Source organism: Phoenix dactylifera, chromosome 18 (assembly GCF_051530095.1).
Source record: "Phoenix dactylifera cultivar Ajwa chromosome 18, Ajwa_hap1_PhDact_Kaust_v1.1, whole genome shotgun sequence".
NCBI lineage: Eukaryota > Viridiplantae > Streptophyta > Magnoliopsida > Arecales > Arecaceae > Phoenix > Phoenix dactylifera.
The window spans coordinates 59216-87177 of NC_143207.1; the positions used below are offsets into that span (position 1 = coordinate 59216).

At 37.7% G+C, this 27962-nt stretch overlaps 1 protein-coding gene across 12 annotated transcripts; it reads left to right on the forward strand.

The window, feature by feature from the left end:
• The first annotated feature begins 1641 nt into the window (after nt 1–1641).
• On the forward strand, nt 1642–26838 carry LOC103697128 (nucleolar-like protein). 12 transcript variants are annotated; one of them, XM_039117161.3, is made up of 16 exons: nt 1642–1778; nt 2766–3135; nt 3351–3485; nt 5169–5301; nt 10178–10260; nt 13017–13076; nt 15041–15253; nt 15991–16119; nt 16261–16920; nt 17033–17225; nt 17425–17618; nt 18411–18515; nt 18637–18779; nt 18876–19154; nt 19778–20111; nt 26483–26838. In XM_039117161.3, exons 2-15 carry the CDS (start codon nt 2905–2907, stop codon nt 20040–20042), a joined length of 2823 nt encoding a protein of 940 aa, XP_038973089.2. In that variant the 5' UTR covers nt 1642–1778; nt 2766–2904; the 3' UTR covers nt 20043–20111; nt 26483–26838. The 12 variants fall into 12 exon arrangements, with proteins under 12 accessions (XP_038973089.2, XP_038973084.2, XP_088570409.2 ...); XM_039117156.3 differs by having other exon boundaries at nt 26492–26838; XM_088714283.2 differs by having other exon boundaries at nt 18640–18779.
• The last annotated feature ends 1124 nt before the right edge of the window (nt 26839–27962 follow it).

A 27962-nucleotide genomic window follows, 5' to 3' on the forward strand; every position in this document is an offset into this window, starting at 1 on the left:
TAGGGAGTTGTTGCTGGTTCGCCTGGGGCGTAAAACCCACCTTCCGACAACTGTCTAGTGATGATTTACATATTGGTGTGGTGTCATATTCGATGTATGCATATGGCAGTAGAGAGTTGTTGCTGGTTCGCCTGGGGCGTAAAACCCACCTCCCGATAGCTGTCTAGTGATGATTTCAGCATATTGACACCTGATTTGTATGTTCCAGCATTATGATCTGTTGAGCATATTCATGAGTAGCATATATGTTGACTTGATTATTCCATATATGCTTCAGATGAGTTGATATTGATTGTGGTGATATTGATGATTTACTCCATATTCTTTATGTTGAGTTCATGTTCATCTTGTTATTGATCTTGAGATTTTACCTCGAGCCGTGATTATATCTTGTCTCATGTGTATAGTACTCTCTACTCCACTCACTGAGTATTTATATACTCACTCCCCAGTTTGATGTTTTTGATTGCAGGAAAGGTATTGTATAGAGAGGAGCAGGATTAGTGGTTACCTACTAGCTGTGCCGCTCCATAGTATAGTATAATATAATGTAGATAGAGGTTTATACCTTTTGGTGTATTATAAACCTTCTATTGTATATAGTGCATAGTTACAGTCATAGATCCTGTTGTGGATATGGGTTTGACCATGGATGGATTAGGAAGCAGGTATATATATATATATATATGTGTGCAGATGAGTTATATGCCTGAGATGATGTATTGATATATATTGTCCAGGTTCATTATGTGACAGATTATGTGATTGCTGCTCTGACAGGTAGTGTTGTTATATGTATTGAGATAATCCTGACAGGTCACTATAGAAAAAGTGATCATTTTGTGCATGTATCATGCCAAATTTTTCAAGATTTATTGATGATTGATAGGTAGTAGGGTTCTACGTGGTGGCTGGTGGCCTTATGCCTACCCGCACCCTAGGACCGTCGCGGCGGCCCGCCGGGAACGGGGCGGGGGTCGTGACACCGGTCCTCTTGATCCGTTCAAACATTTGCATGCCACATGTTGGATTATCATTGGACGCCTAATCCCAATTGTAATACCATTGGATGTCGAATTCGAGTTGTTGTAACTTGATAGCGGAATATTGAATGAGAAAGACTTAAACATAAAATTGGTACTACGGAATTGAACTATTTATTCAGATAAATTTTCTTAATTTTAATAATTAAAGAAATTTCTTTAATAATATTGAAAAGATTACATTTCCTTAATTTTGTAAGATATTTCTTATTCGAATGAGTTTATATTTTGGGGTGGCTGGGAATATCCTCCGGGCTGCAAATGGGTCGCGTTGACCCGCGTAGACCCGACCCGACCGGACCCATGTAGACCCGACCCGATCCAAATTTTAGAATCCGCAGGGCTGGGTCGGGTCTTATATTTGAACCTATTCTTTTTTTTGGGTCGGGTCTGGGTCAACCCATTCTCAATCCGACCCGAACCTGACTTGATTCTTTGTTTGGATCAATTTTGGATTTTTTATTTAAAGATCCGATCCGACTCGACCTGATTTGAATCTGAATTATCCGATAGGTGCGTTCCCGTGGGCTGTGACTCCTCATGCCCGCAGGCTCTCAGCCCGCTAGCCATAGGCCCATAGCCCATACTATATAAGACATAAGCTTGATCGCTTGATTCACTTCCAAGTTCCGAGTGCCCTGGATTTGGACTTTGGAGAAGAGGAAGACCCTGGCCGGCTGCGGGGGAGGAACCTCTGGAGAAGACCCTGCCCGCGAATCTCTTCGGCGTCCCAAGGTATGTCCCTCCTCTGGATTTTTTTTTAGCATAGGCTGGGAGGAGGTTCTGGCGAGGGGGGCTTGAGGCCGGACTTGAGGCAAAGGGAGAGGGAGAGGTCGGGGTCGTCGGGGGTAGTCGGGAGATTTGGAGGAGGCGCGGGAGAAGAAGAAACCCATCTGGCTTTTTTTTCCCCCCTGTTTTTTGGGGCTGTTCTCTCCCCGTCTAGCTTTGCTCTGTGTTTTTGGATTGGAGAGGGTCGGGCAAGGTGATGCGCTGGGGACAAGGTCGGGCTCGTCTTCTCTGTCCGCGGAGAAGAAGCACCGGTGGCTGAGCAACAGGCAGGTGGGTGAAAGGTTTCAGCCTTCTCTCGGTTTTCTCCGGATTTTTGGCTCGGGTGTGGAGGTTTTGGGATCGTTTGAAGCCATTGGTCTTTTTCTTTGAGAGAAATCAGCCATTGGTCTTGTTTTTGGGCTTTTTTTGGGTGGTTGAGGAGTTTGGATTCCGGGGATGGTGTTTGCTTTCTTCCATGAGTTTGGTAACCTGGTTTGGAGTTTCTTTTGGGGTTGGGTACTTCGGTGAATATGCGATCCTATATTAAAGATTTCTGCTTTAGTTTCGAGCAGTCTCTGTTTTGTTTTGGTTTGGCTTCAACTACTATGCAATGCTTCAGAGAAGAAAAGAATGCAATGCTTCGTTGTTAAGTTCTTTAAGTCTTTTCTATTAGCATTTAGAAACAGAGTAATTTACTATGCAAACTCTTCTGCATTTATCTTTTGTCTGAAGTGTAGGTGGGAGGAAACGAAATCCAGATTTCAAAATTAAATCTTTTTCATTTCTGTCACTATCATACCAGCCACGTTTCTTCCCTATTTCAAAATTATGTACATAGATTTTTGTGGATGATGTGTTAATTCTGTGGTTAGTTGACATTGAAGCATCAGAATGAGCTATCAGAAACAAAATATAATACATTATAAACTTGTCTCAACTGGCACTGCAAAGCAGCTGGGAAAAGCCATACTACACGACTGAGGTTAGGTGACCCGGACCTGGACCCGACCCGGACTAGACCTCTTTTCGCTCTGTTCTTGCCTTCTCCCCCTCCGAGTCCGACTTCGCTGGAGCCTCCATCCACCCGCCGCTAATGGCGAAGACGAAGGCCCAATTGAAATCCTCGAGCAGCTCCAAGAAGAAGAAGAAGAGCGCCAGGAGCTTGCTCTCCGGCCCGGCGGCTGCCGCCATGAAGGCAGCGAAGCGCGTCCGAGCAAACCCCTTCGAGACCATCTGGTCTCGCCGCAAGTTCGACATCCTCGGGAAGAAGCGCAAGGGAGAGGAGCGCCGCGTCGGCCTTGCCCGCTCTCTTGCCATCCAAAAGGTGCCCCCTTTTCTCCCTCAGCACCATGTCCATCTCCTTTCCAGTACATCCGAGTCTCATCTATACAGAACTTGGGTTGTCTTTTATTGATTACTTATATAAGGCTCACTTTTTATGAAAAGAATGGTATAAATTTATCAATATTTGTATAAGGTGAAGTATTCTTGAGCTGGTATTATGTTTTCCTGCCTTTTCCCTCTGGATCTTGATAACAGAGAAAGAAGACTTTGCTGAAGGAGTATGAAGACAGTACCAAGTCATCTAAGTTCCTGGATAAGCGAATTGGGGAAAAGGATGACACACTCCAAGAATTCGACAAGGCTGTCATGCGTATGCAACGTGAGCGTCAGGTGATATTTTCCCCCTTTTTAATATTTATTTTTCTTTTATTAATTTGTATTTGAATTAAGTAACTTGATGCAGTTAGAGTTTCCTTTATATTGAATATGGATCATCTCAGTTGTTTTGTAAACTGTGCTTAAATTGGCTTGTGGTGTTTTCAGGTGTTCATGAATTTATACAAATGTAGCTGATACAATTGCTCTTCATTGTTTCCTGAAACCTCATTTTGTTTCCATCTATATTTTGTGTTCGATATAGTTTTCTTTGGTTTATGAAGTGTCGAGGGTTCATTCTTGTTCCTCTACCAAATCGGTTGTCGGAATATGACTAGTGGGATAATGCCATAAGCGCTTTCAAAGAGATACTTTTATCAATTGTTTCAGAGTAATCAAATGCTTTGAAAGAATGTAGGTAGCAAATAGGTGTCCAGGGGTCTTGTGCTTGGTTCTGCTCCTAGAGGTCAATGCTACCCAGGAGAAGTAAATTTAAAACACTAAGAAATACAAGAAGAAATTTTCAAAAAATAGTTGGAGTTCAAAAAATAAACATAATAAATCTCAAGTAATGTTGATAATTCCAAAATTATTAATCTTTTGGAGAGTATTTGTTCCTTTTGATTTCTTTATTTCTTCTAGTTGTGGTATATCACCTTGGCATCGAGTTCACTCTGCATCTCTTTATGCTTTTAGGAATAAAAAACTCTTGTTAATACTAGTAATGCCAAAGAAAAAAAAGCAAAAAAGGATGGGTAATGAGCCTTCGTGCTAATGGATGAGCCATAGTCAGGGACCAATGTAAGTCTTCCTATCATAATCATTTTCATAACCATTAAGCCCTGTTCAGTGTCTGAACAATACTTTTTGAATTCAAATTTGTATTTGGTCATATTTTAAGCTTTTCCATATTCTTTCCTATAATTTCTGCCCTTGTTACCTTGAGGCATCTCTTTCTGTTGACACATTCTTAAACAATGACCAAAGCACGCTCTTCTTACCTTCAGGTATTCATTATACATTCCTATATTGCATCAATCAATTTTTATTACTTTGTTTTTAATTTATGCAACTCATACATCTTCCCTTATATACTTATTTCTTGCTTTATCTCTTATAGTTATACTGTGCATCGATATAACATTGTAAGTTCTCCTGTATTCATCTTATTTTCTTGGACCCTCTTTGTTGTCCAACATCTTGAGCGGCAGAACATTGCCTGTCTTATTGTGATTTATAATTTCTTTTCCTTTAAAGTTACAAGTTATGTATCAGTTAGATACTTTCCAGGAACATCACTTTTTTCATTTCATCCAATTTAGATCTAATTCTGTTGTATATGTCTTTATCAGTCTCTCCTTTTTTTCTGTGTTGTAGACATAGAGAACTCTTTTATTTCCTACAACTGTCTTGCTGTCACTGTTGGATTAAATTATTGTAATAATTTTATGTTCTTCAGTTGTGTCTTTAGATCTGTGATGGCTGAAACGTTTTCAGAGTTTCCGAATGAATATAAGTGCAGTAACCCTTATTTTTTGTCTTCCGAACACCTTTCTCTTAAACCACAGTGCTTCGTAATATCCAAGTGTTTGTCCTCCAGTATACCTTATCTGTTTTTCATCATTATTTCTCTTTAAACAATTTTCTGTACTTGCCTAAAACCTAGTGTTGATTTTTGGTTTCTTATACCTCTTATAGTTGAAGTTGAAAAGAACAAGCAAATATAATTTGTCTGATGGCGAGGAAGATGACTCTTTAATTTCTCAAGTGGATGATTTTGAGGACGAAATACCTCCAGATGATGATGAGGATGCGTTTCTTGGGACAGAAAGTATGCATTCTCTTTCTTGCAATGCATTTAGTTTCCCTCCTTTTCCTTGGGTATATGAGGTTGGCCTCATGAATAAATAAAATAAATAAATTCTAGTTTCTTCTTCTTAGGATCTTCTGAATTCATCAATGCACCAATGTTCTACTATTGTTTTAGTATATACTTGGAACTAAACTTGATAAAAAAGAGAAAAAAGTACATTTCCTATCTTACATGTTATTTTATAGTTTTGATGTGTTAATATTGAGGTTTCTTGTTTGGCATTGTTAAGATGAATAAATTATCTCACGAACATGGCACAGTCATTTTGCTTGACTTGCTCATTTTGATTTTTTTTAAATAATTTGCAATTAATATTTTTAAAATCTTTAAACTTCCAATCTTGAATTTAGATTTGAAATACATTCTTGATTTTTTTCATTCATTTGGTTTTATTTTGAAGTTAAAAATTTATGTTTATAGTCATCAGAGGTAAATAAATCTTCTCTGTTGATTATTGTGGTTTTTGTGGATATGCATATTTGTGATATTGTGATATGTTATTTCCGTCCACTCAGAAAAGGCAGATCATTTATATTAGATGACAGCTGGCTATCAAGGGAGATGTCAAACTACAGAATGGACCGAATTCTGCTGTTTATGAATGCTGGGGCATGGCCAATTTGAAAAAATAGAAGAGGCTAGCCTAAATAGGATTCTTTGAAGATTAAGGATTCACAAAGCTGATAACAAATATCTGGGATAAGGTTTGATAATTATGTTGCATTTGCTCATGGAATATGGGTGGCCGAGACTTCAATAGGGAGTCAAAGATTAGCAGAGGTTAGTGTGATGGCTCAAGTAGTGATTACCCATTTTTTTACTCAAAAGTGGAGGATCACCATGCAGTTTGATTCTAGGAAACCAAAAGGTTCTTTTTCACATTGTATTTTGGGACACCTATTTTTACGAGTTTTGAGCTGCCAAGCAAGACTGCACACCATAGAATGATAGTGAAAGGTTAGTGCAGAATAGGAGGTTTGAGCAGCATCTTCATAAATCAGAAAAGATAAGATATCCTCTGTCATATTCTTTTGGGAGACTGGAGATCCTTTATGTTAGGAGATGGGCTGGAAAGGAACAAAATCCACATTTAGCAATCTGAATAAAGGTAAAGAGCTGTTTTCTTGTGAAGAAAGAGGTTTTGTTATAGAGGGTTCGAAAATCCAAAAATTGAAAAATCTGATTTGGGCCGTATGGTGGCTCACTGGTAAGTTTCCGTCTGAAGTGAGAGATGTAGGCTTTGTCACTGCACTAGATTTTTTTCCCCTTTTGATTGCTTCATATATGATGATTACAGGAGCCCTAAAAGGAGGTTGAAATTTTGTAAAGGGAACATGGTTTATGGGGGTTATTGTCGCTGTACTCTATAGGTCCTTCAAAGCGCTTGCATTTGTTATTTAGAAGATTTAGAGCTTTCTAATTGTTTTCATATGAATTGCCCGGCAAGGAGAGGAGGCAAAGAAGAGGTTTGATCTTGTTGATGTTAAGAGGGGCGGAGCCAAGATAGTTTGCTAGATGGGCCAGAAAAACAAAAAACAGTGACTTAAAAATTGGAATGCTATTTATTGTAATAAAATAACATTAGATATGGACATTAAAGTACCTAATATTTTAATTATAATGTTCTCAGCGTTCTCCACATAGTTGAAGTTGAGTGCAAGAACAATAATTTCAATACATAGTAAGATGAGATTTGGATCACAAATTAATAACTAAATGGCCAGTATTAATATATCTAATGTCAGTATATCCAATATAAGGTGCAGTTGTCAGTCCTGATAGGAAGTCAGATTTCTATCTTTGTTACAAACATCAATACTTTTAGGAAGTTGACTTACTTTGCTCTCTATAACATGATGTGATTTAAAATTAATCTATTGCATTGATAAAACATGATTAATGTGACATGAGTTCGGAAGAATATAAAATGCCAAATAAGTATTGCCGGTAAAAGAATATTAAAATAATTGCTAATCAATCTCCTTTTCCTTTCATCAAAATGAATTGCTAGCTATTAAGTACATCTAAAAAAAGAAAACTGGGCATGGAACAATTTTTTATTCTTAGAAGGATAAATTTTACTGCAAGAGAGAGGATACTGCCTTAAAGTGGTTCGAGCAATGTAGAAGAATTAGGTAAGATAGGTGGGTTGTCAACAATTATCAAGGATGCCTATGGGTCAGCCGTGAGTGAATCATATCCAAGAGCCAGTGCGCATGCGAGAGAGAGAGATTCTTAATGCAAAAAGGATGAAAGGTATAGACTGTAGAGATTATTTATATATTTATTTTTAAAGCGGAGGTATCAGCAATAGAGATTGATATAGTGGTGTTAATGTTTTTGAGGGCCATAGGGAGGAGGTTAAGTTTTTTAGTACTTATTGGACAATCTGATAAGATTTTGGGTGAGTTATAGAATGTTCCTTTTCTATTTGTTCTTAGAAAGAATGGGATTTTGGATTATTGATTTTGTGTTATTTTTAGAAAGAGTATATGTTACTCTCAATCAAACTAGGTTTCTAAAAGGAAGGCAATATTACGAAATTGTTATAGTAGGTGGTTCAGATACTATTGATCCAAGGACTAAAATAAGGGATCCATGAAAAGAAATTCCAAAATTTGTTGTCAGGGGGGCAGGTTAAATGGAGAAAGAGGCTATCATATAAAATATGAAGGAATTTCCACAAGCCAGGGGGGCTACAGCCCCCCTTGGCAGCCCTAAGATCTTCCTTCGTTTTTGCTTGATACATGATTTGGTAAAAGTGTCTGTTTTTTTTTTTAAATTTTGCAAGATATGCACAATCACCCACTCGGAAGGCTTTCATGATTATTGTCAGAGACAAGTCAAGCGTGGAGCATTTAGCCTATGTATAGAACACATTGTTTTCCTAATCCCTATGTTTCTTGTTTTTTTCTTTATCTTTTGACGTAATTGATGTCTGCTGCCTGGATTTAGTGCCATTTGATATTTAATGCCTGTTAACTGAAAATTTTACTCCTATCCTTGATTTCAACTGCGTATGTTTAGGCCTGGCCCTTATACAACTGTGTATAAAACGGATATTACTATTATTAAAAAAACAAGTGCAAATGTGTGCAGAACACTGGCCTAATTGAGTAAAGGGACCAAATAAAGGGCTAAATGTAAATGATAGTCAAACATATGATGGGTGTTAAATTGCCCTTAACCTTTTCACCTTGTCAAGGTGATGGAAGCTATCCTCTTCTTTCTTCAATTTTTTTTTAATAATTGAGTGAAAAAGATGGAGGAGGGGATTGATTCTTTGCCTTCTACATTCGATATGCTTCCCTTTTAGATAATGGATACTTTCATTTCGTTATGTAGGTCTATATTCCTCTCTTGATGTTCTATAAATTACATACTCCTATATTGAATAGATAGTGGGTCAATGCCAAACTAGTTTACATACATCAATCTTTGAGCACTCATTGGGTAGATAATTATGCAAATGGTACATAACCATAACTAAATGAATGATGTGAAGTCTAAATCTGTCAATAATGGTCAACGCGAATTTGACATGTTTATTAAAAAGGTCAAAAATCCAGACCCATACCTCATCATTTTCCTGATAACTAAACCATCCCGACCTACAACGGGTTGAATCAAGTTAAAATGGGTTCAACATTGCCACCCGTACTTGACTATAAGTCTTGAAGATTTATTGCATCAACAAAGCTCTGGAGCAAGGTCCGTCGTACCGGTCCGGATCGGCGTACCGGTGGCCGGCCGGACCGGTACCGTACCGGTTCGGACCACTTTCTTTCCCATCAAAAAAAAAAAAACCACAGCGAGGCGCTGTGGTTCCCCCCCCCCCCCCCAAAAAAAAACACCGTACCGGTGCGAACCGGCCGGTTCGCACCGGTACGAGGCCGGTACCAAGCGGTACCGGCCGGTACCGACCGATACGGTCTCCGTACCGGCCGGTTCACAGAAGAAAACCGGAAATACCGGTTTTCATCTGTGTCCGGTACCGGTCAGGGACCGGACCGGTACGTACCGGCCCGTACCGGCCGGTACGGGCCGGTACGGCATTCCTTGCTCTAGAGGTGATTGCCCGAAATTTGTTCACTAGAATAACAAAAATATGTGTCTAGAGTGATCGAGTGGATAAGTGTTTCTCAAGTGGTGTAACAACCACACACCTTTGTGATTTTTAGAAGTCTTTTTGGACAAAAATAAGCCCGCTAATATTGTGGTCGCATTGTTACGCAATATAATGCAGCCAGATGCAATAGATGGATGATGAAGAGATGCAATTGCTTAGGTGGATCATGAAAATATAGCCGTGAAGGATGCTCAGGAGCCTGCAAATTGTGGATATGCTCAGGAGCTGAACAAATAGTGGATATAGTAATGGAAGTCTCACTAAGATGATATGGCCATGTGCCATGATGACTGAAGGCCCTGCTATTGGAAAGTGCTCATACTCTGTGGAGGTTTGGGAATGAGAAGTGAATGATATATCAAGAAACCTAGACAAAAGTGGCAATGAAGGATAAGGAAGAGCTTGTTTGGTCTGTGTACATGAAAAAAGATTCGTAAAACCTTTGATTAGCCGTGAATGCTTAATATGTATAGGTGAGACAAGGCCCTCAGTGAAACAATGTCAACTGGACACTCTTCTATAATAAGCTCTCCACAGCTTATTGTTATTATGTTTGTCAAAAGAATTTATACTGTTAATTTACCTCTTCACCTTAGGATGCATGTTTAATCTACAAATTGTTTTGTCAACTTCTAAAATGATATCCAACCTATCTTGTATTGTCTTTTCACTGTTTAAACTTTTTTTTTTTTTGCTTAATTACAGTGAGTGCAAACTCGTCAAAACACTTAAGTTTGCATCTTATGCCTGATTCTTCAGAAACTAGCTTGCCAGATGAAGAAGAAAAGGTGAGATTTTATTTCACTAATATAAATAATTCATGATCCTTGTTGATTAATATGAACTTAATTTTATTGTTTTAGTATGTAACGTTTCTCAATTATTGGTGTTGCTCTTTAGATTCTGTTCTATTATTTTCTTATGTAACAAATTATACGATCAATCTTAAGTTGGCTTTCAGTAGATTTGATTTCTGCTTTTTAAGTTGACTCTTTACTGGTGATATTTAATTTTATTTTGCATATTTATGTATAATGCTTAGGTGCTGTTGCCAAACTGGCATACCATATCATACATACACTTTCTATCGAGTGGAATGTTTCAAACTAATTTTTGAATTGACCATAAGTTGACCAGGTCCATCTCTGATCATCATTAGCTTCATAGCTACCCCAATTGTGTAACCTATCACTAGCTGGAGTTTGAAAAGTAGGACAAAGGACTCTACAACTTGCGGAAATTATGGGTCAAAGTGTCAAAGTAAACATATTGCTTCTTTCCTATTGTTTACAGCTGGACAAAATTCCCAAGATGGAGAGCTAAAAGGGAATAGGGTTGATATCTTTATGCTTTTTAGGGGTAAAAAAGGAATAGTCATTCCATCATCTTCAACATTATCCAAGCAGAGACCAAGTGGTGACATATATTTACTCCTAGATTATGCAATACAATGCTTTCTAAGTTTGAATCTGTTAGTAAAATACAATTCTCTAGTGCGAGGAAAGTGGGCTAATCTAATTCAGACAAGCGAGAAAGAAATTTGGAGATCTAAGTGAATAGTAACCTAATTACAAATATACAAATACACTACAACAATCTTAGATGAAGAAAGTTACCACGGAGTGTAGCAGACCAATTACTTAGACCGTCATACTATAGTCTCAAGATTGATGATTGAAAAAAATGGCGAGCGTGGAGTCTTGAAATTTTGAAGCCAAGGTATGCTGTGCTAGTACTGGGACCTATACCAATTGCCTGGCGGGCGGTATGGGACGGATCGTGCTATTCCATTCTAGGCTTGTATCAACACAACCAAAGCCGACAAGGTAGAGGGAGAAGGTAAGAGAGGAAAAGAGTGAGTGATAGAGAGAGGGGGGGAGGGACATGCCGAGAGAGGGGGGAGAGAGAGATGGAGAGGTCGAGAGTGGAGGAGAGCGAGAGGGATTTTGAGCCCCTTTTCCTTCGGCCGCACGAAAACAAGGCCGGAGCCCCCGTTTCTTTAATAAGAGAGAGAGAGAGAGCTAGAGGGAGGGAGAGGGAGAGGGAGAGGGAGAGGAAGGGAGGGCGAGAGAGGAAGAGGGAGAGAGGGCGAAGCTCTTGTTTTGAAATGAAACAGGGGCTCCGCCCTTTTTTTTGATTTATTTGTCAAAGTGAAGTCGGCATGTGCTGCTGACTTCATTAAAAAATAAAAAAAATTAACTGAAGTTGACAGTATGTGCCGATTTCATTCGAGAGGGGCAAAATAAAAAAAAGCTACCCTCTGGCCCCTGTTACATTCGAAATAGGGGAACTGGAGGGCTTTCGGTCCTCCCTCCGCCTCCCTCTCCCTTCCTCCCTCTCCCTCTCCCTCTTTTCTCTTGTTTCATTCGAAATAGGGGAACTGGATGGTTTTCAGCCCTCTCTCCGCCTCCATGCGCCGCTCGCCCTCCTTCCCTCCCTCCCTCTCCCTCGTGTTGTCGGATTTCTCGAACCGAGGGGCAGAGTCGTGCTGGTCCACCCCTAATACAGCTTGGTATGCCCCAAGTTAAGCAGTTCGAAGCGGTACTACATTCTTTGCTTGAAATAGTATGGAGTGGTCATCAAAGTTTAGAAGGGAGTTAAATAACTAAAAAATAATGAGGAAAATTTAATAGAACTAAAGAATGTTGGATTATGTACATTTTTATATATTGGGTTATGTAAAAACATAAGGTAGACAAGAACTTTAACAACAGCGAAACCACCACCATAATTAGTAGCACATAGAATTATTAACTAGCAACAAAGATCATTTTGAGAACAATAGCATCCTGCTATTTGGATCTGGCTTGAGCTGTATGCAAGGTCTATTGGTTAACAAGATGTTAGGTTAAACATAATTCAATTTTGAAGGAAATTTGGCTGGTTGTGTTGGGATCAAGGAGATGTCGGGCCTTAACTTCAGGTTTTAAGTAAGATTGATGGTGAGCTAAACAAGTCAGGGCTTAGGTTCATCTAAGGAGCGTAGCAAGTTTTAAGCTTAAAGGGACAAAGAATGGTCTTTTTCTTAATAGATTGGTGGCGCTGCTGTTGTTGGTAAAGAGGGTTATAAAAAAGGGTCTGTAAGGGTTGTTTCTTACTGTAACTTGGAAGTTGATAATGAAAAACAGGAGATGGATTAAAGTCTTAATATCCACTGGTTGGGGGCTATTTTGTAGCTTGACAGATCAGAACTGGCAGCAGATCAGCTGGTCTGTTGTCTAGTGAATGTGTGGAACATGTGCAGATGCTGTAATAACTGTTTCATGAAATTTACAATGAGCGAAAGGATACATGCAAGTATCACTTTGAACATTTGTTCTGATAATTTATATTTTTGCAGGCAATATATAGGCTTTTACTAACATATGCATTACCCTGGTCTTCTTCTTGATTTTCATATTCTATAAAATCTTATGCCTTGGATTGTTTCCTTAGCAGAATGTGTCTTGTTCCTGGATTCTCAAACTTTGTTCTCTTAATTAACTTTTCTTACCCATTATACGGCAGTTTTAGTTCCTCACTGTGTAATGTTTTTTGCTGGCAGGCCCATAAAAGCAAGAAGCAAGTAATGTTGGAGATAATTTCAAAGAGCAAATATTACAAGGTAGTGTGTCTCTGAGCCATTCTGTTACTTATCTAATTATTTAGTCCTCACTATATTCTGTTTTATACATATGTCAGGAATCTGCTAAAGATTTATTGTGTCTGTGATTAAGATTCATTAGTATCAAATTTGCATTGGGTTTTTAGCAGTTCATATTAGCTCAGATTCTCCTCAAGATGTTTGACATGTGTCAACAAATGCTTAAATTTGTGTGCTAAATGCTGAAGCAACTTACTCTTATAATTTCCATGAAGTGCTATTATACAAGATGGAATTGACTTTACCTAGAATCTGTTTCTTATTGTAAAGTTTGGAGGCAGTGAGTCTTCACTTTGAAAGCTAAAATTTCTTTACTCCCTCTGTTACCTTCTTTAGTGTAATCAAGGTTCATTCACTTGAGCTTTGTATTTCTTTTTTAACATCAACCTAATGGCTGCGCAATATATAGAGGTTCTTAGACAACCACCTCCTGAATCCCTGAATATTAGTTTCATCTACTCAAAAACAAGGTGCGCCGTCTCGGTACCAGGCTTTGTACTGGTGCCATCTTGTTGTTGTGTCGATACGCCTAGTATGGAGGCCGGTTCGGTGTACCGATTGTTGGTACGCTCCTCTATTACATATCGGTACCGAATCTGTACGGTACGGTATGTCCTATATCATCCGGTTCGGTGTGGTATGCTTCATACTGTTCGATTTGGTACAGTATGACATACCTTGCTCAAAAGTGAGGTTGAACTCCCATTGTGCTTGTAACTGTGCGTAGTATATGCTGCATTGGTTACTGCAAGTGCTGAAGTAAAGGTCCCAGCGCTTTATTCAGATCAATGGATCCTGTATCTTTCCCTTCTTTTTTGTTTTTTTTTTTTTTGGCAGGGGTAGGGTATAGGCTTAAAGGGGGCCAAGGTCCTGTTACATTCTTAAACAAGATACAATAACAGCATCAGCTTAAATAAGGCCATTGGGTTCACGTGGGAGGGTACATTGACATTGAGATCTTGTTGTGTTCCAGAGAACAAGCTAAGCTCTCAAGGAAATTGGTGAGTTGGTTACCTTCTCTGTAGACATGCAAGGCCTGGCTACTATTGGCATTTCCCATGATCTTCCAGGTATCAACTAAATAGGATGAGAGATTGAGATATCTGATTTCCCACCCATGAGATGATAGCAAAGGAATCTCCCTTGAGCCATACATGAGCTGAAGCCTGTATGAGATGCAGCCATTATATTCTTCCTATGTTTATATTCTTTAAGAAACCTTGTCTACTTGTCAGCGTTATGGAAACTTTACACAACTTCAATATGATCAGGCATCAATAAAAATTCACTATTATGTAGGAAAATGGTGAAGCATTCTTGCATTAGGCCATTGAATTTGACCTTAACCCCATCCTTTTCTTCTGCCAATATTTGGTGAAACTGCAAGCCACATTATGTCCATTCTGGTTGCTTGAAAGTTTGGGATGCTCTGGGGAAGCTGTGGGCATTGATTAAAGCAACTTCTTAGTGTATTGCCATTGTCTGAGTCAATTAGCTAATCATCTTTTTGAGTATCATTTGGAAGATTTTCTTTTTGTTTTTTACTAATCTATAAATCTGGAGAACATATACTGCAATCCATGTATTTAAATTAAATGCTTCAGTACCGGGTGCGACATTATGTTGCTATGTTTATTTGCTTGCAGGTATACATGAAGGGCTTGTTTGAATATTTATAGTTATCTGGCCTGAGTCGCATATACATGTCTATGTACGTGCATGTCCTTGTTAGCTGTCAAACATGTAACTTTTGTTCAGTGAAATGAACATGACATTGAACTAAATATTGTTTAAAGTTGCAGGCAAGCCATAAATCCACTTAAATGTTTGTGGTGGTCTTATAACAAAATATAGGAACTTAATGAGCTTATCATAAATCAAAGGCAAATTAGGTCATGGGTTCTTACATATTGTTCTTTCTGCAGGCGCAAAAGGCAAAGGATAGGGAAGAAGATGAACATCTAATGGAAAAGCTTGACACAGACTTCACATCCTTGGCCCAAACAGATGCTCTACTGTCTCTAACGCAGCCAAGTAAGATCAATGCTCTAAAGGCTCTGCTGAATAAGAGTGATGGAATACAGTCTTCTAAAGAAGCATTTTCTGGTTCAGCAGACAAAGAATCTTTCTTTAACAGGGTAAGCAGATCCTATGATTGTTTCTAAGAAGTATATTCTTACTTATAAGTTTTTTAGAATAGTTAGTAAAACTGCAAATCTGACTTTTACTTAGAATTATTTTCTTTATTTTGTATCATGTATTATTTTAAAAGTATATTCTTAATGGTAGTTTAAGTTAAAACTTCATCACTTTGCTAAGCATTAATGGAAACATGAATTCCTTGATGATTCAAGCTGTTAAAATTGGCCTCAATTTGCTACCCAAGGAACACTTTTTCATGGGATATTCTATGTAGCTCTTTTCTGCACATTTGATTGCTTTGCAATTTTGTGTCAGTGGTGGGATTGCTGCATGACACGTCTATTGTGGGATACATGGAAGCCTTGCACTCATGAAAGCACTATGTTACTTTGATGATTATATATATATGGTTAGCTTATTCAGTAAATCTTCAACACGTTGCAGTTCTCTTGGCAAAAATATTGTAATCTTGCTAGCAGAAAACAAGTGCAGTTTAATAATTTTTGTGGTACTATCTTCCTATGTGCTAAAGGTGCCTTCTCCATCCTCCTAAATTGTTTTTCAATTGATATAGTAGTGATGGGATATCTTTCTAAAGGCAAAAAGAAACTCACTATATTATTTTTAACTTGGTAATCTTTTATTTTTTTCATTACTAGGTTATGACCAACTTTATCTTTTACCTAAATTCATACTTGCATCTTTTGTCAATCTGTTTTGGTATTATCTGCAGGAACAACCTGATGCTTATGACAAACTTGTCAAAGAGCTGGTGTTGGACAGGCGAGCTCAGCCATCAGACAGGACGAAGACTCCAGAAGAAATAGCCCAAGAAGAAAGAGAACGGCTTGAAAAACTGGAGGTATGCATAGACTGTCTTCTATGCTAATGTATTAAGTTGCAATTTCTATTGTTCTTTGAATGAGCAATTGTTATGACATGTTAGATACATGCTTAATATTTGGTAATTTCAAGGTATATTTTGATTGTTCATATTTCCTAGGAGAAACGTCAAAAAAGGATGCTTGCTACTGATGATACCTCTGATGAAGACAGTGATGATGGTGAGAATCGCCATGAACCGGCATTGAAGAATTTCAGAGCTGTTTCTGGTGATGACCTTGGAGACTCTTTTTCAATGGACGAGAGTATTGCAAATAAAAGCGGCTGGGTCGATGATATTTATGAAAACCAGGATGTTGATGATCATGACCAAAATGAAACAAACTCTGAGGATTCAGAAAGAAATGACCACGAAGGAAGTGATGATGATGATGCTGAGGGTAATGAGAATGACACCAGTTGTAATGACTTTCGAAGTATGTCCACCATGAAAGATTGGGAGCAAAGCGATGATGATGATCTGGATTTGGATGGAGAAGAAGCAGAGGGCCCTGATGAGGAACATACGGACATCAATAACAAAATGAGCATGGACATGCAGAAACAAGGCCCATTAAAATCTCATAAGTCTAATGCTATGGACAAACTGACTCCATCTGGACTGGAGGCACTTCCGTTTGTGATTGAAGCTCCAAACAACCTGACAGAGTTATGTTCATTGCTGGACAACCGTTCGGATACTGAAGTAGTTGAGGCTATTAATCGAATTCGAGCATGCAATTCCATAAGACTTGCAGCAGAAAATCGGAAGAAGATGCAAGTATGTTTCTATTTCTGTATAACAAGTAATTTTGTTATCTTTTCCTCCGACATATTCTTTGTGAGTCAACATGCATATTTTCACTTTTAATTATTTTTTTTCCTGTTTACAGGTCTTTTATGGTGTTCTCTTGCAGTATTTTGCAGTCTTAGCTACCCGAAGTCCTTTAAACATTAAGATAATCAATTCACTTGTTAGACCATTAATAGAGATGAGCGTGGAGACTCCATATTTTGCAGCCATTTGTGCCAGGCAACGGCTAATACACATCCGGACTCGATTCTGTGAGGATATCAAAATCCCAGGTTTGGATAACAAGACTTTTGTAGTTATTCTTGTGAAATGATAAGTTGTATTCAGAGGAGCATTTGAACTCCTTTAGCATAGCCTTAATCTAAGTTATTATTTATGTCATTTGTCTTAAATCTCTTGCTGACACCAAATCGTTGTCATATAGCTGGATGGTTATGGTTATGTTTTCTTTTTCTGGTGATATCTTATCAGGGAAAAGCAGCTGGCCAACTTTAAAGACTTTGCTTCTGTTGAGATTGTGGTCACTGATATTTCCATGTTCTGACTTCCGCCATGTTGTTATGACACCTGCACTCCTATTGATGTGCGAGTATCTGATGCGTTGTCCCATAGAATCTGGTAGAGATGTTGCTATTGGATCTTTTTTATGTTCCATGGTGTTCTCGGTAAGTTTTTATCGGAGCCAATACTATTTTTCCTTGCGACCACATATTTTCAAGTAGTCTGCCTAGAATTGCTGAAACAACAAAAGTAGTCTGCCTAGGGCCTTATCTCACTGGCCAATGACCTGGCCTTGCGAGATACTCTGGCTATATAAATTTTGGAGTTGCTAATGTTAGTTCATCATTTTGTGGTTATTTCATTATATTCTAGGATACACAGATGGTCTCAAATTACATGGTGCCTCCATATTTGATATTTGTCTTTCATCCTTGTGATTGAATACACCTAGGATATGTGTTGGATACTCCTCTTAAGAATCATAATTTTTTGAAATAGGCTCCATAAAATTTCATTCAACTGCATTGCGGGAGGAGGGAAAGGCCTTTTTTCCTCTTTGGTGAATGTTAACCTTTAATGGTTGATAAGTTTGATGGTTAATTTAAAATTTTTGTGATGTTTAGATAGTTGTCTGGTATAGATTATGGTCTATGGATTTTAATAACTCCTTGATGGAGATTGTGGATATTGATTTTATCATATGATAATGGAATATGTTATTGTCGTAACTCATTGTGTTCCATATGTTCTACTAATGCTTTTTACATGCATGTAAAGAAAAACTATATTATTGATTTATTGTTGTAGCCAGCCATATCATATAAATTTTTTCAAGATATGTTGCATTGGCATATTTATGTCTTGATGTTTCCATATCCCATTTCTTTGTTCATTCTTGAATAATTATTTTAAGTTGCACATTTAGTAGTCGTTAATTGACATAATTGCTTTTACAGGTTACTAAGCAATCTCGGAAGCTCTTCCCTGAGGCTATAGTATTTTTGCAAACTCTCCTAATGTCTTCTATAGGGTTAGAGTTTGGACTGCAACATCATTCTAAGGTATATGTTTCAGTTTGCAATATTTTGCTTGAACTAATGATTTTTTTGCTGGACAAGTAGTATATTGTTATGGTGTTTTCTTTATAGATGCTAAAGTCAAGGATGTGTTTCTTTTATTAAGCAGTTCATCCATCTTAAGGAAATTAAAGGACTGAAACCCTGGCTCAGTATACGTGATCAAGTGTGTGATGTACATCCCATTGATTTCCTCAAGGTCATGGACATGCAAGCAGACTCTCCTTTTTTTACCTCTGATAACTTCAAGTAAGTCCATAATTTTAGTAGTCAGAATAGATGCATAACCTTTGTAAGCATGTTCCTGTTTGATTCCACCCCCTCCCTATGTTTTTATAATGACAGGGCCAGTATTCTACTGTCTGTGGCTGAAACATTGAAAGGCTTTATCAACGTATATGAAGAATTAAGCTCCTTTCCAGAAATATTCCTGCCAATTTCTGCATTGCTGCATGAATTGCTTCAGAAAGCTAAGTTACCAGGCATTTTACGAGGCAATATGGAAGATGTTATTGACTTAATTAAGAAGAAAACTATTAGCCATCATGTGCTGAGGCAACCACTCCAAATGCGAAAGCAAAAGCGAGTGCCAATCAAATTGCTGAATCCAAAATTTGAGGAGAAGTATTCACTTTTCTTAAAACTAGTATTTTCCATCATTGTTGATACACAGTTTATTATTTATTTCATTGCTGGAAAGGGCTACAATTTGAATCTTATTTGCACTGAGTTGTTTAAATATAGGCAGGTATTTTTCAGAAGGGCATTTGTAGTTTGTATTGGTTCTAATATGGTTTTATAAAGCTGAGGCTTTGCATGGATGCCCAGCATCCCCATCCATGGGATATGCCCCACAAAAGTAAGCATGCCATGTAGAGAAGGATGAGAAACGAGAATGGGGAAAAATGAGAGGAGGCCATTGGTTCCCTCATCCACACATCTTAATGATACTTGAATGCATCTTAAAATATGATTTATAATATCCATATTATCTAGGAATGGTAAAAATCAAGATCTCCTCTCACCCTCTTAGATGTCTCCATCTTCCCATGTCCTCCTCCTCACCCAATTGGGAAATATCATTAGTATAGAGTGCTTGGGCATTGAAATAGGTCCTTGGTACTTTCTCTGAATTCAATATGACACTGCCGAAAAAATTACATGTATAAATTAGAAACAAACAGGAGTTTTACTTTAGTATTCTACTGCAATTTGTTGACTTGTTCCTTTTTGGAAACATTGTGCAGCTTTGTAAAGGGTAGAGATTATGATCCAGACCGAGAAAGAGCAGAGAGGAAAAAGATGAAAAAACGATTAAAGAGTGAAAAGAAAGGAGCAATACGTGAACTACGTAAAGATAATCATTTCATATTTGAATTGAAAGAGAGAGATAGGATGTTGGAGGAAGAAGAAAGAGCAGAAAGGTATGGGAAGGCAATGGCCTTCCTTCAAGAACAAGAGCATGCTTTCAAATCTGGACAATTAGGAAAAGGAAGGAAGAGGAGGAAATGAAGCTCAACCTGGATTTGCTCTGCTGTACATACTCTGGATCATTTTATCATGTTGCCAAGCTTTCTAAAGGTACGTCAAACCTATGTTTTTCTTTCTGCCTTGTTTTTGCACTGCTATGTTACTACCAGCACTGTCAGTTCAGTTTCATATCAGTTTTATCACTTTATGAATTTGCAGGAAAATATGGACAGGCAGTGCTCTTAGATATTTTTTTATCCTTTTGGGAGGGGTCACATTAAGAGACCTTTTGTATTTTTAATAACTGTTAGATATTTATTGAAACACGAAAGAATGAAGCAAATGGCATGCGGACATCTACTGAAATGGGATAGAGAAACTAAAGGAAACGCATTTTTTGCTGACAATACAAAATATAGGAAAGTTAAAGAAACACTAGTATAATTTTTAAAAACCTTTTTCGGTGACACATGATCTATTGAGAAGTAAATTGCAATCTTCCTACAATTTATAAAATATAATACGTATTGGTCATCTGGTGAAGTTCTCAACAGTTAAAAGTAAATGCAACAAGAAGTTGTACTGAATAATGAAAAATTAGTATAAAATTGAAAATAAACGACCAATGAATAATGTATGAAACTTGTAGCTGTAACTAAAAGTCAATGTGCGTTGTATTATGTGAATTGGCTTGCTCCAGTGGTCATACTTCTTGGCTTAGCAACTACAGATTTTGGTTTGTGCATCCCTGAAAATTTGTATTTGGATAGTTACAGTTCAGGCGGGTCTCCCTTCCTTTCTCTTAGAAAACCAGCCCCATAGTATAGGTCACAGTCGGTCCACCTGGTCCTAGTCAGGTTGCTTCGTCCCTCACTAAGCAACAACCACCTATAGGGGCCGAGCATGTGATTAGGCCCCGAACAGGGAGATCAAGTTTGAGATTTCTTGAATTTTCATTGGATGATGGTAAATTCAATAATATGGAAATAGTTCTACGATAGTATATTCAACTATATTTAGGTTGTTAAGCCTCTCTGGAATTATAACTAGATTTCTTGCTCAAGAAGACTGTTGAAATTATAAAAGCAGAAAGGATATCTGTGCTTTTCTGCACTAATCTTCCTCTTTATTGTAGAATTTCAGACTTAAAAACTTGGAAGAAAATAAATCAAGTTAGGGAAATGGTCGATTTGAGGAATAACACTTCAATTGAGTAAATTAATCTCGTATGATCTTTTTTAGACATAAAATGTATATAATCACATCACTAAAAACATAATGCCTTTTACTGGTGTTTTATTTGAGAAAAAAGGAATCGGAAAATTATTATTGTACAATATGATATGATTACTGATGAGGTATGACATTCTATTTACAGATTCGACTTCATTCTTGCCCTACACACACTTCAGTATCTTTTCATAACAAAAGAAAGCACAAGCTGTTGTAACTTAATAATCAACATTTGATTCTCATGGAACCCTATATAGAAAAACTCCAAGATCAGTCTTAAACAAATTATAACTTAAGGATTTTCATTTCCACAAAAATAAGATGCTTATTTATTGTCAAAATAAAATTTTGAAACACTGAAAAACATATCGTGGTCAGAGAAGCATGAAGCTTCCTAAATAGGGATATGTTGCAACTTAAATTATCCTAAGAAAATTTAAAAGAAAATGACAACAACAAAACACCAAAGTTACCCTAGATGGTCCAACTAGCATACCACAGGTATCATCGACATAGATCAAACATAAATGACAAGGAGCAAAACCTTGGATTATCCTCTATTCATCAGTATAACCATATTGAATATAACCTAATATAAAAGCTACCAACATATGTATTGTATATCCAAATGGATTAGAGTGTTCACGTTCAAGCCTTTTGGCTTGGCAATTGGGCTACCACTTAATGTACCATCCTAAAATGTCTACAGAATGATTTGTGGGTGTATGTATCTATAACCTAATATAAAAGCTGCTAATCAGTGGCTTTCTTGTCGCCTCCATGTATTAGCCCATGTTTGAGGACTACAATGGGCCCCATCGGAAGCGCCTGCAGTCTACCAATTCTCAGAACAGGTAACAAATGAAGGATTGAATGCTCTCATGCTTTGCAGATTGCTTTGCCATGTGTCTTTGATTGTTGAATCTCGGGGGGATCTGCCACTTAAGGTCGAGTCCCAGTGGACACAGACCACTATAAATTTTTTCCAACAATTAACCACACAAGTCTTGTTGGATAGGGAAAGAAAACTCCAGCGTGTTGAACATCAATGAGTCCCAGGTGTACCCATCTCTTAGTATTGCTCGGACACATAATTCCTTGTGATATAGCTATTTAGTCTCCACCTCTGGGGCATGGGGAAAAAAGTTAGTTGGACAAACGAGTCTCTCTTTTGGATGTTTAAATCAACTCAACACCATTGAAATATGTAAATTGACCTACCCATTTTTTCTTTTGTTATGATGTTTCTTACGAGAACTGTAGCAATTGAGTTGTATTTTATATGCTTCCCTTTTCTATCATATTTTCCAAACTTGCTTGTGGATCCAATTTTTGCGATCCCAACTTCCAACTAGATATGACCAGAAGAATAGTTTTATTTCTTTCCAAAACGGAAACATCAAAAATAAGTTTTCTTATTGAGATCATTTTTTTACTTATATAAAATTAAATGAATTGATACAGTGACTGTTATGCTAATTTTTGGGGCCTCCCCATTATGTTATATGTACTAGGTGCTTAAGTAACAATAATTATTTAATTATTATTTTACCATGTTGGGCATTATATAATGAGTAATGGTTAATCATGATCATGATGATTTTTATATTCCAAAAAAAAAATAAAACCAAATGGTAGGAAAAACATAGCTATTAAATTTGTTAGTGCGATAAAAAACGATAGCCTTATGGGCCATCATCTATAGAAATACAATGCACAATTGATGTATTAAATGCATGATGGAGTATTTTATTAGTGGTCATGGATGTCATTGGATAAAGTGATATGCATGACTCTTATCATATTGGGTTTCAAATCAGACTTCCTCAGTCAAGGAAAAAATGTCTTTACGAATGGCTGTAAATCCATCGAAATTATGGTATCATCTACAGATGATAGTTGAACTTTGGCCATAGTTCTATGTGTTCTGCACAAGGTTTATTAGACCAATATTGGGCTCGTATTAGCTAGTAACTGGTTCGGTATGGTACCGATACGTACTGTATCGCACTAGGGCGTACTGAACCATGGGGAGGAGGAAGAGGGAGAAGGAGATGAAGAGAGAGGGGAGGGGGAGAGAGAGGGGGGGAGGCTTACCAGCTGATGGTGTCAGAGTGTCGGAAGGGGGACATAGAGGAAGTGAACAAGCATTTGATGGAAAGAGAGAGGGGAGAGGCCTACTGGCTGACAGCATCACGACACAAAGGGGGTAGAGTGAGCGAGCGGCAGGGGGGAGAGAGAAAGAGTGGGGAGGCTTGATTGCCAATGGCATTGCAGCATCAAAGAGGGGAGCATCCGATGGAGAGAGAGAGAGAGAGCCTGCAAAGGCTCTCAAACCCTCAAACCATGGGGGAGTTATATAACCAAACCCGAGTGAGAGAGCTTGCAAAGGCTCCTGGCATTTGATTTGGTTCGGTATAGGTCAAATTGCTTGGTTTGGTTTGGTTCGTATATTGCTGCTGCTACACATGGGCTTCCTTGCCTTTGGTGACTTGTATACATCCAAGGCTGATGTTTGTTTTCAATTACTGGTCCCTTATGTAGGGCCACTAATTACAGCCCCATGCAAATCAAGTTGTTTTCACCCGGTCTGATTTGAATTGTAGTTGGGCTCCACAAATTTCAGCATGTCTAAGTATCAAATTATTTTATATGGACAGCTGTTTCCATCTCATGATCCTCTCCTTCCCTGCATTCCATGCTCTTCTCTTCTCTGCTATCGACTCTTCGCCACTTAGGGACTCTAGATCTCCCATGCTGAAATGTGTCTCTTTCACTATCCTGTTCTCTTCTCCACATCAAAGGGATTTGCTTTTCTATTGGTTGTTTCTACTTGCAAATAAGGTTGCTGGAGCATTAGAGAAGTAATTTAAATCATTCACCACAGGAGTATCTCAATCTACTCGGGGTTCCAAATATCTATCACGAACTGAATATTTTGTAGGTGTAAATAGGTTTGCCACATTCTTTTAGCTTTTTTTTTATTGGAACCATACTATGCATGCCATCCATGCGTTTATGTGAATGGTTCATCCATATTTTGTTATGGTTTTATTTAATCGTCAAATGGTATATCAATTAATCATGCATTTATCATTAGTTATTAATATTTCATGCCACCCATTTTATGTTTGTCCAAATGCCTCTAGTACATTGTTATTTCTATCATGGAGATCATTATAGGAATGAGGATGCGGCAAACATTTGTTCCCAGTTATCCACTAGTACATGCTAATTGACTAGTGCTCTTCTATATGAGCATATTTACATGTATGCATATATACATACGTCATACTTGCATACTTGCTTCAATACATATATACATATATGTTTGTATATATATATATATATATATATATATATATATATATTGTGGATGTAATAGATATGATGCAACAAAAGGGAAAAATAAGTAAAAATTTTTGGGAAAGTCAATTAAGATTAGTATTTTGAATATCGTGACTTGGGTTGAACCCTCGTGGTGTCCGGGTCATCAATTCTTGATTCTCAGTTCCTGGTTCGACCAATGGTGACCTGTGGTTTGACCAGTCAATTATCCCCTTTTCAAGGTTCTGTATACTTTGACCACCCCGTACTCTAGAAAATAATTCCTGCCTAAGGTGGTTTCTCTATTATTCTTTCACATTCCTTGGTCACAGAATGAACATTTACCCTTTTTGGATGCACTGCGTCACCTCGAATCCAACGAATCTCAATCTTCTCACCTTAGTTCCAACTGGATATCTCTCACGTTTCCTCGATTCCAATCAAATCTCATTGCTTGACCATGGCTCTTGCCTGAATATTGCCTTGTGGCCTCAAATCCCATTGGATCTGCCCACCCTTGCTCTGAAGGCCGCTACTGGTTGCCACCTTGAGTCCTGCTGGATCTGGCTATGCTGCCTTGAATCCACTGGTATTAGCCGCATGCTTGAATCTTGTTGATCTAGCCTCAAATCCCTCTCTTTCACTTGATAGTTCTACATGCTGGGTGAAACCCCCTTCAGCTGGACAGTCCAAATGGTTGGCATTTGGGTTATCGGCTTGAATGGGTTTTGGTACTTTTTGAGCTTTGGTTTGATATGACTCATAAGGCTAAAAGGTGATGAGTTGGACAGCTTGACCTGAATGAGTCAAGCAGGCTTCAGAACACTAATTGAGATGCAAATATTCTCGAGAAAGCTGGTACAACTGAAAATATTATTGATTATGATTCATTTGCTTGTTCTGTAACTTTTTTGTAATTCTTGGCATGATTATACCTTATAAAGAAATGTAAAAGTATAAAATAAAGAAGCTAGTATTTGTATGATATGGTTCAACATCTCCAACGTATACCGCATGCCTATCCGCCACTCTTTTAAGTTGGTGGGTGTCTTATAATGTTGAAATCCTAGTTCATTCACTATAAGAAAAACTCTTTTGGTTTGTGTATCTCATATCTTCAATCGAGCTGAACCTGAATCACCTTATATTGTGAGCACCCTAAGAAATTCTGCAATTTTTTTATTCTCTTATTGGCCTTTGCTTTAGTACATGTATCATTTAGAACTGGTGAAGTCTGATAGACTCCCTGGGTTTCTAAGATGACTCTTTTCCTGGTCATTGTATCTATGTGGACCCTAAATCCAATGACTAATATAAATAGAAAAGGGTCATTTGACCTGATATATTATATGTAATCCATAATACAGACATGCAACCTGGATGCTGGATTAAATTGGTTACATTGGTGGGAAATAAATTAAATATTAGAGGAGGGAAAATAGGTTATTAGAACCTCCACTGTAGCACATACCTGCTGTTTACATTTTTGGCCCTCAGGTTATGCCAGACATGCTTTTGCCTTTGCACTTTAGAACAGTATTTTAAGCTGTGATGGACATGCCTTCTTTTATGTCTGGCAAAAGGAGGGAGAACCTTTCCGATTCTCATAAATGATTCTTCTTGACTAGCTATATTGATTCACTGGAGTGTGTTCTTCCACAAGCTTATGCAATTTCTTACATGAAAAATGTCTACAGTAGTATTAATATATAAGATTATCATTATTTCGTATTTTATGTAGCATATACTTGCAGTAAAGCAGAAACAACAGTTTTTTCATCAAATGTTAATTTGCAGACATTTGCTTGATCACTTAATATTTAGTGTCTTAGCTGCAGAAGTCAATCTTACATGAGTTTTTGTTCTTACTATCTTTGTTCAGATATAGATTAGTTCCTCTTTAATTTACTAGCTTGCAATAGATTTTGCAGGGTGTATGTCAGAAAATATGTATTACGGCAGAAGGAAACTACATGCATCAACATGATATACAGGTTTCCCAGAGATTGAGGGGATCAACAAATTGCTGATCTTCCGGTCTGACTTCCTCAAGAACTCAGCAGCTCTCAGTAAAATGTGTGACTAATTCAATTCTTCCGTCACCTGTTCCAATCTATGCTTGAGTTAATTGCCATCATGGGCTACATTTCAGATACGGTTGTCTCTTGGGATAATTTTATATTTAATATTTAATATTTTGTATTTGCTGTCATCTATCTGCTTATTAGGGATTAGATGACAAGAATATGCTCATGGTGGAAATAAGTTTTTCTAGTCAGATTATGATGTTGAAATTTAATGAATGCCTTAGATTTCTGAAGGGGAATTTTAGCGGACAAAGCAAATGGATGCTTGAGAAAAACCTGTCATATCTGGAATAGAGAATTGTAACAAGTTCATTCGAATGCGCTTGCGTTTTCTTCTTATTAGCTATCCAGACTGTATAGGGTGCATTCTGATTCTGATTCCGATTTTTAGATTTTAAACATCCGACAACTGCTCCTGGAATAAAAGAAATTTAATAATTTATTGTTGGATCTGGTTTTCCCTTCTAAATGATTTCTGATCAGCCACTGGGTTAGAAATCAGGCCCATACTGATTGTATGTTTATATTGTATTAATTTTTTTTTCCAACGAACAGCTTGAGATAACAGGGTAAATCATTTATGCTCTATGTGGAAAAATTTATGGTTGTTTTAAATATTGGTGAGCGATTGTTTCATATATTTCATTGATCGAGATCAGATTCTCTAGCCATGAATCTTCTGACAAACTACGATCAAGAGGGAAAATTGCACCAAATAATGCACTAATTGTGGATCTATAATAGCTGAAGGCTCGCGGGATTATGATCTTGCCTTATACAGGTTCAAGATATTAATTTTGTGAAGTCTTTGATGGCCTACTGTCCTTCGAACTTTGTGACTCCCAAATGTTAATGAAGGCTACACTGTCTAAAGTTAATCACTGGGAGTATTGCTTGAATTTTAGATAACGGTATTCTCATAGACAGGCTTTAGCGAGGTAAATGTACTGCATTTTGAGATTGATCTTGTGCCAGCTATACTTTGCATCAGAACCGACTCTTTTTAAGTTTTGGGTCATGCGAGCGAGGGTGGATGTGGGTTTCCTTGGATTTATATTGGCTTGAGTTGTAGGTATTTTAATAAAATACCGACATGATTCTAACCTTTCTAATCAATATCTCCAAACTGGAACCTGAGTTGTTTATTAAATGTATACAGCTTACCAGTTTTAAGGCTGCTGCCGGAGCGGATGTGGCAGGATCTCATTGGCAAATTAGTAGGTCCCGTTAAACAACATTCTCGTCATTCTCCGTGGGTGCCGTTAGCTACACCCTGAAGTGTGGAGGTACGAAATGCTTATAAAAATGAAGAAGT

Excerpts from the sequence above, each read along its gene's own strand:
- LOC103697128 (XM_039117161.3), top strand. The coding sequence starts at position 2,905 with ATGGCGAAGACGAAGGCCCAATTGAAATCCTCGAGCAGCTCCAAGAAG. Across the intron at positions 5,302-10,177 it reads TGCGTTTCTTGGGACAGAAA|TGAGTGCAAACTCGTCAAAA; the intron begins GTATGCATTCTC and ends GCTTAATTACAG. Across the intron at positions 16,921-17,032 it reads AAAATCGGAAGAAGATGCAA|GTCTTTTATGGTGTTCTCTT; the intron begins GTATGTTTCTAT and ends TCCTGTTTACAG.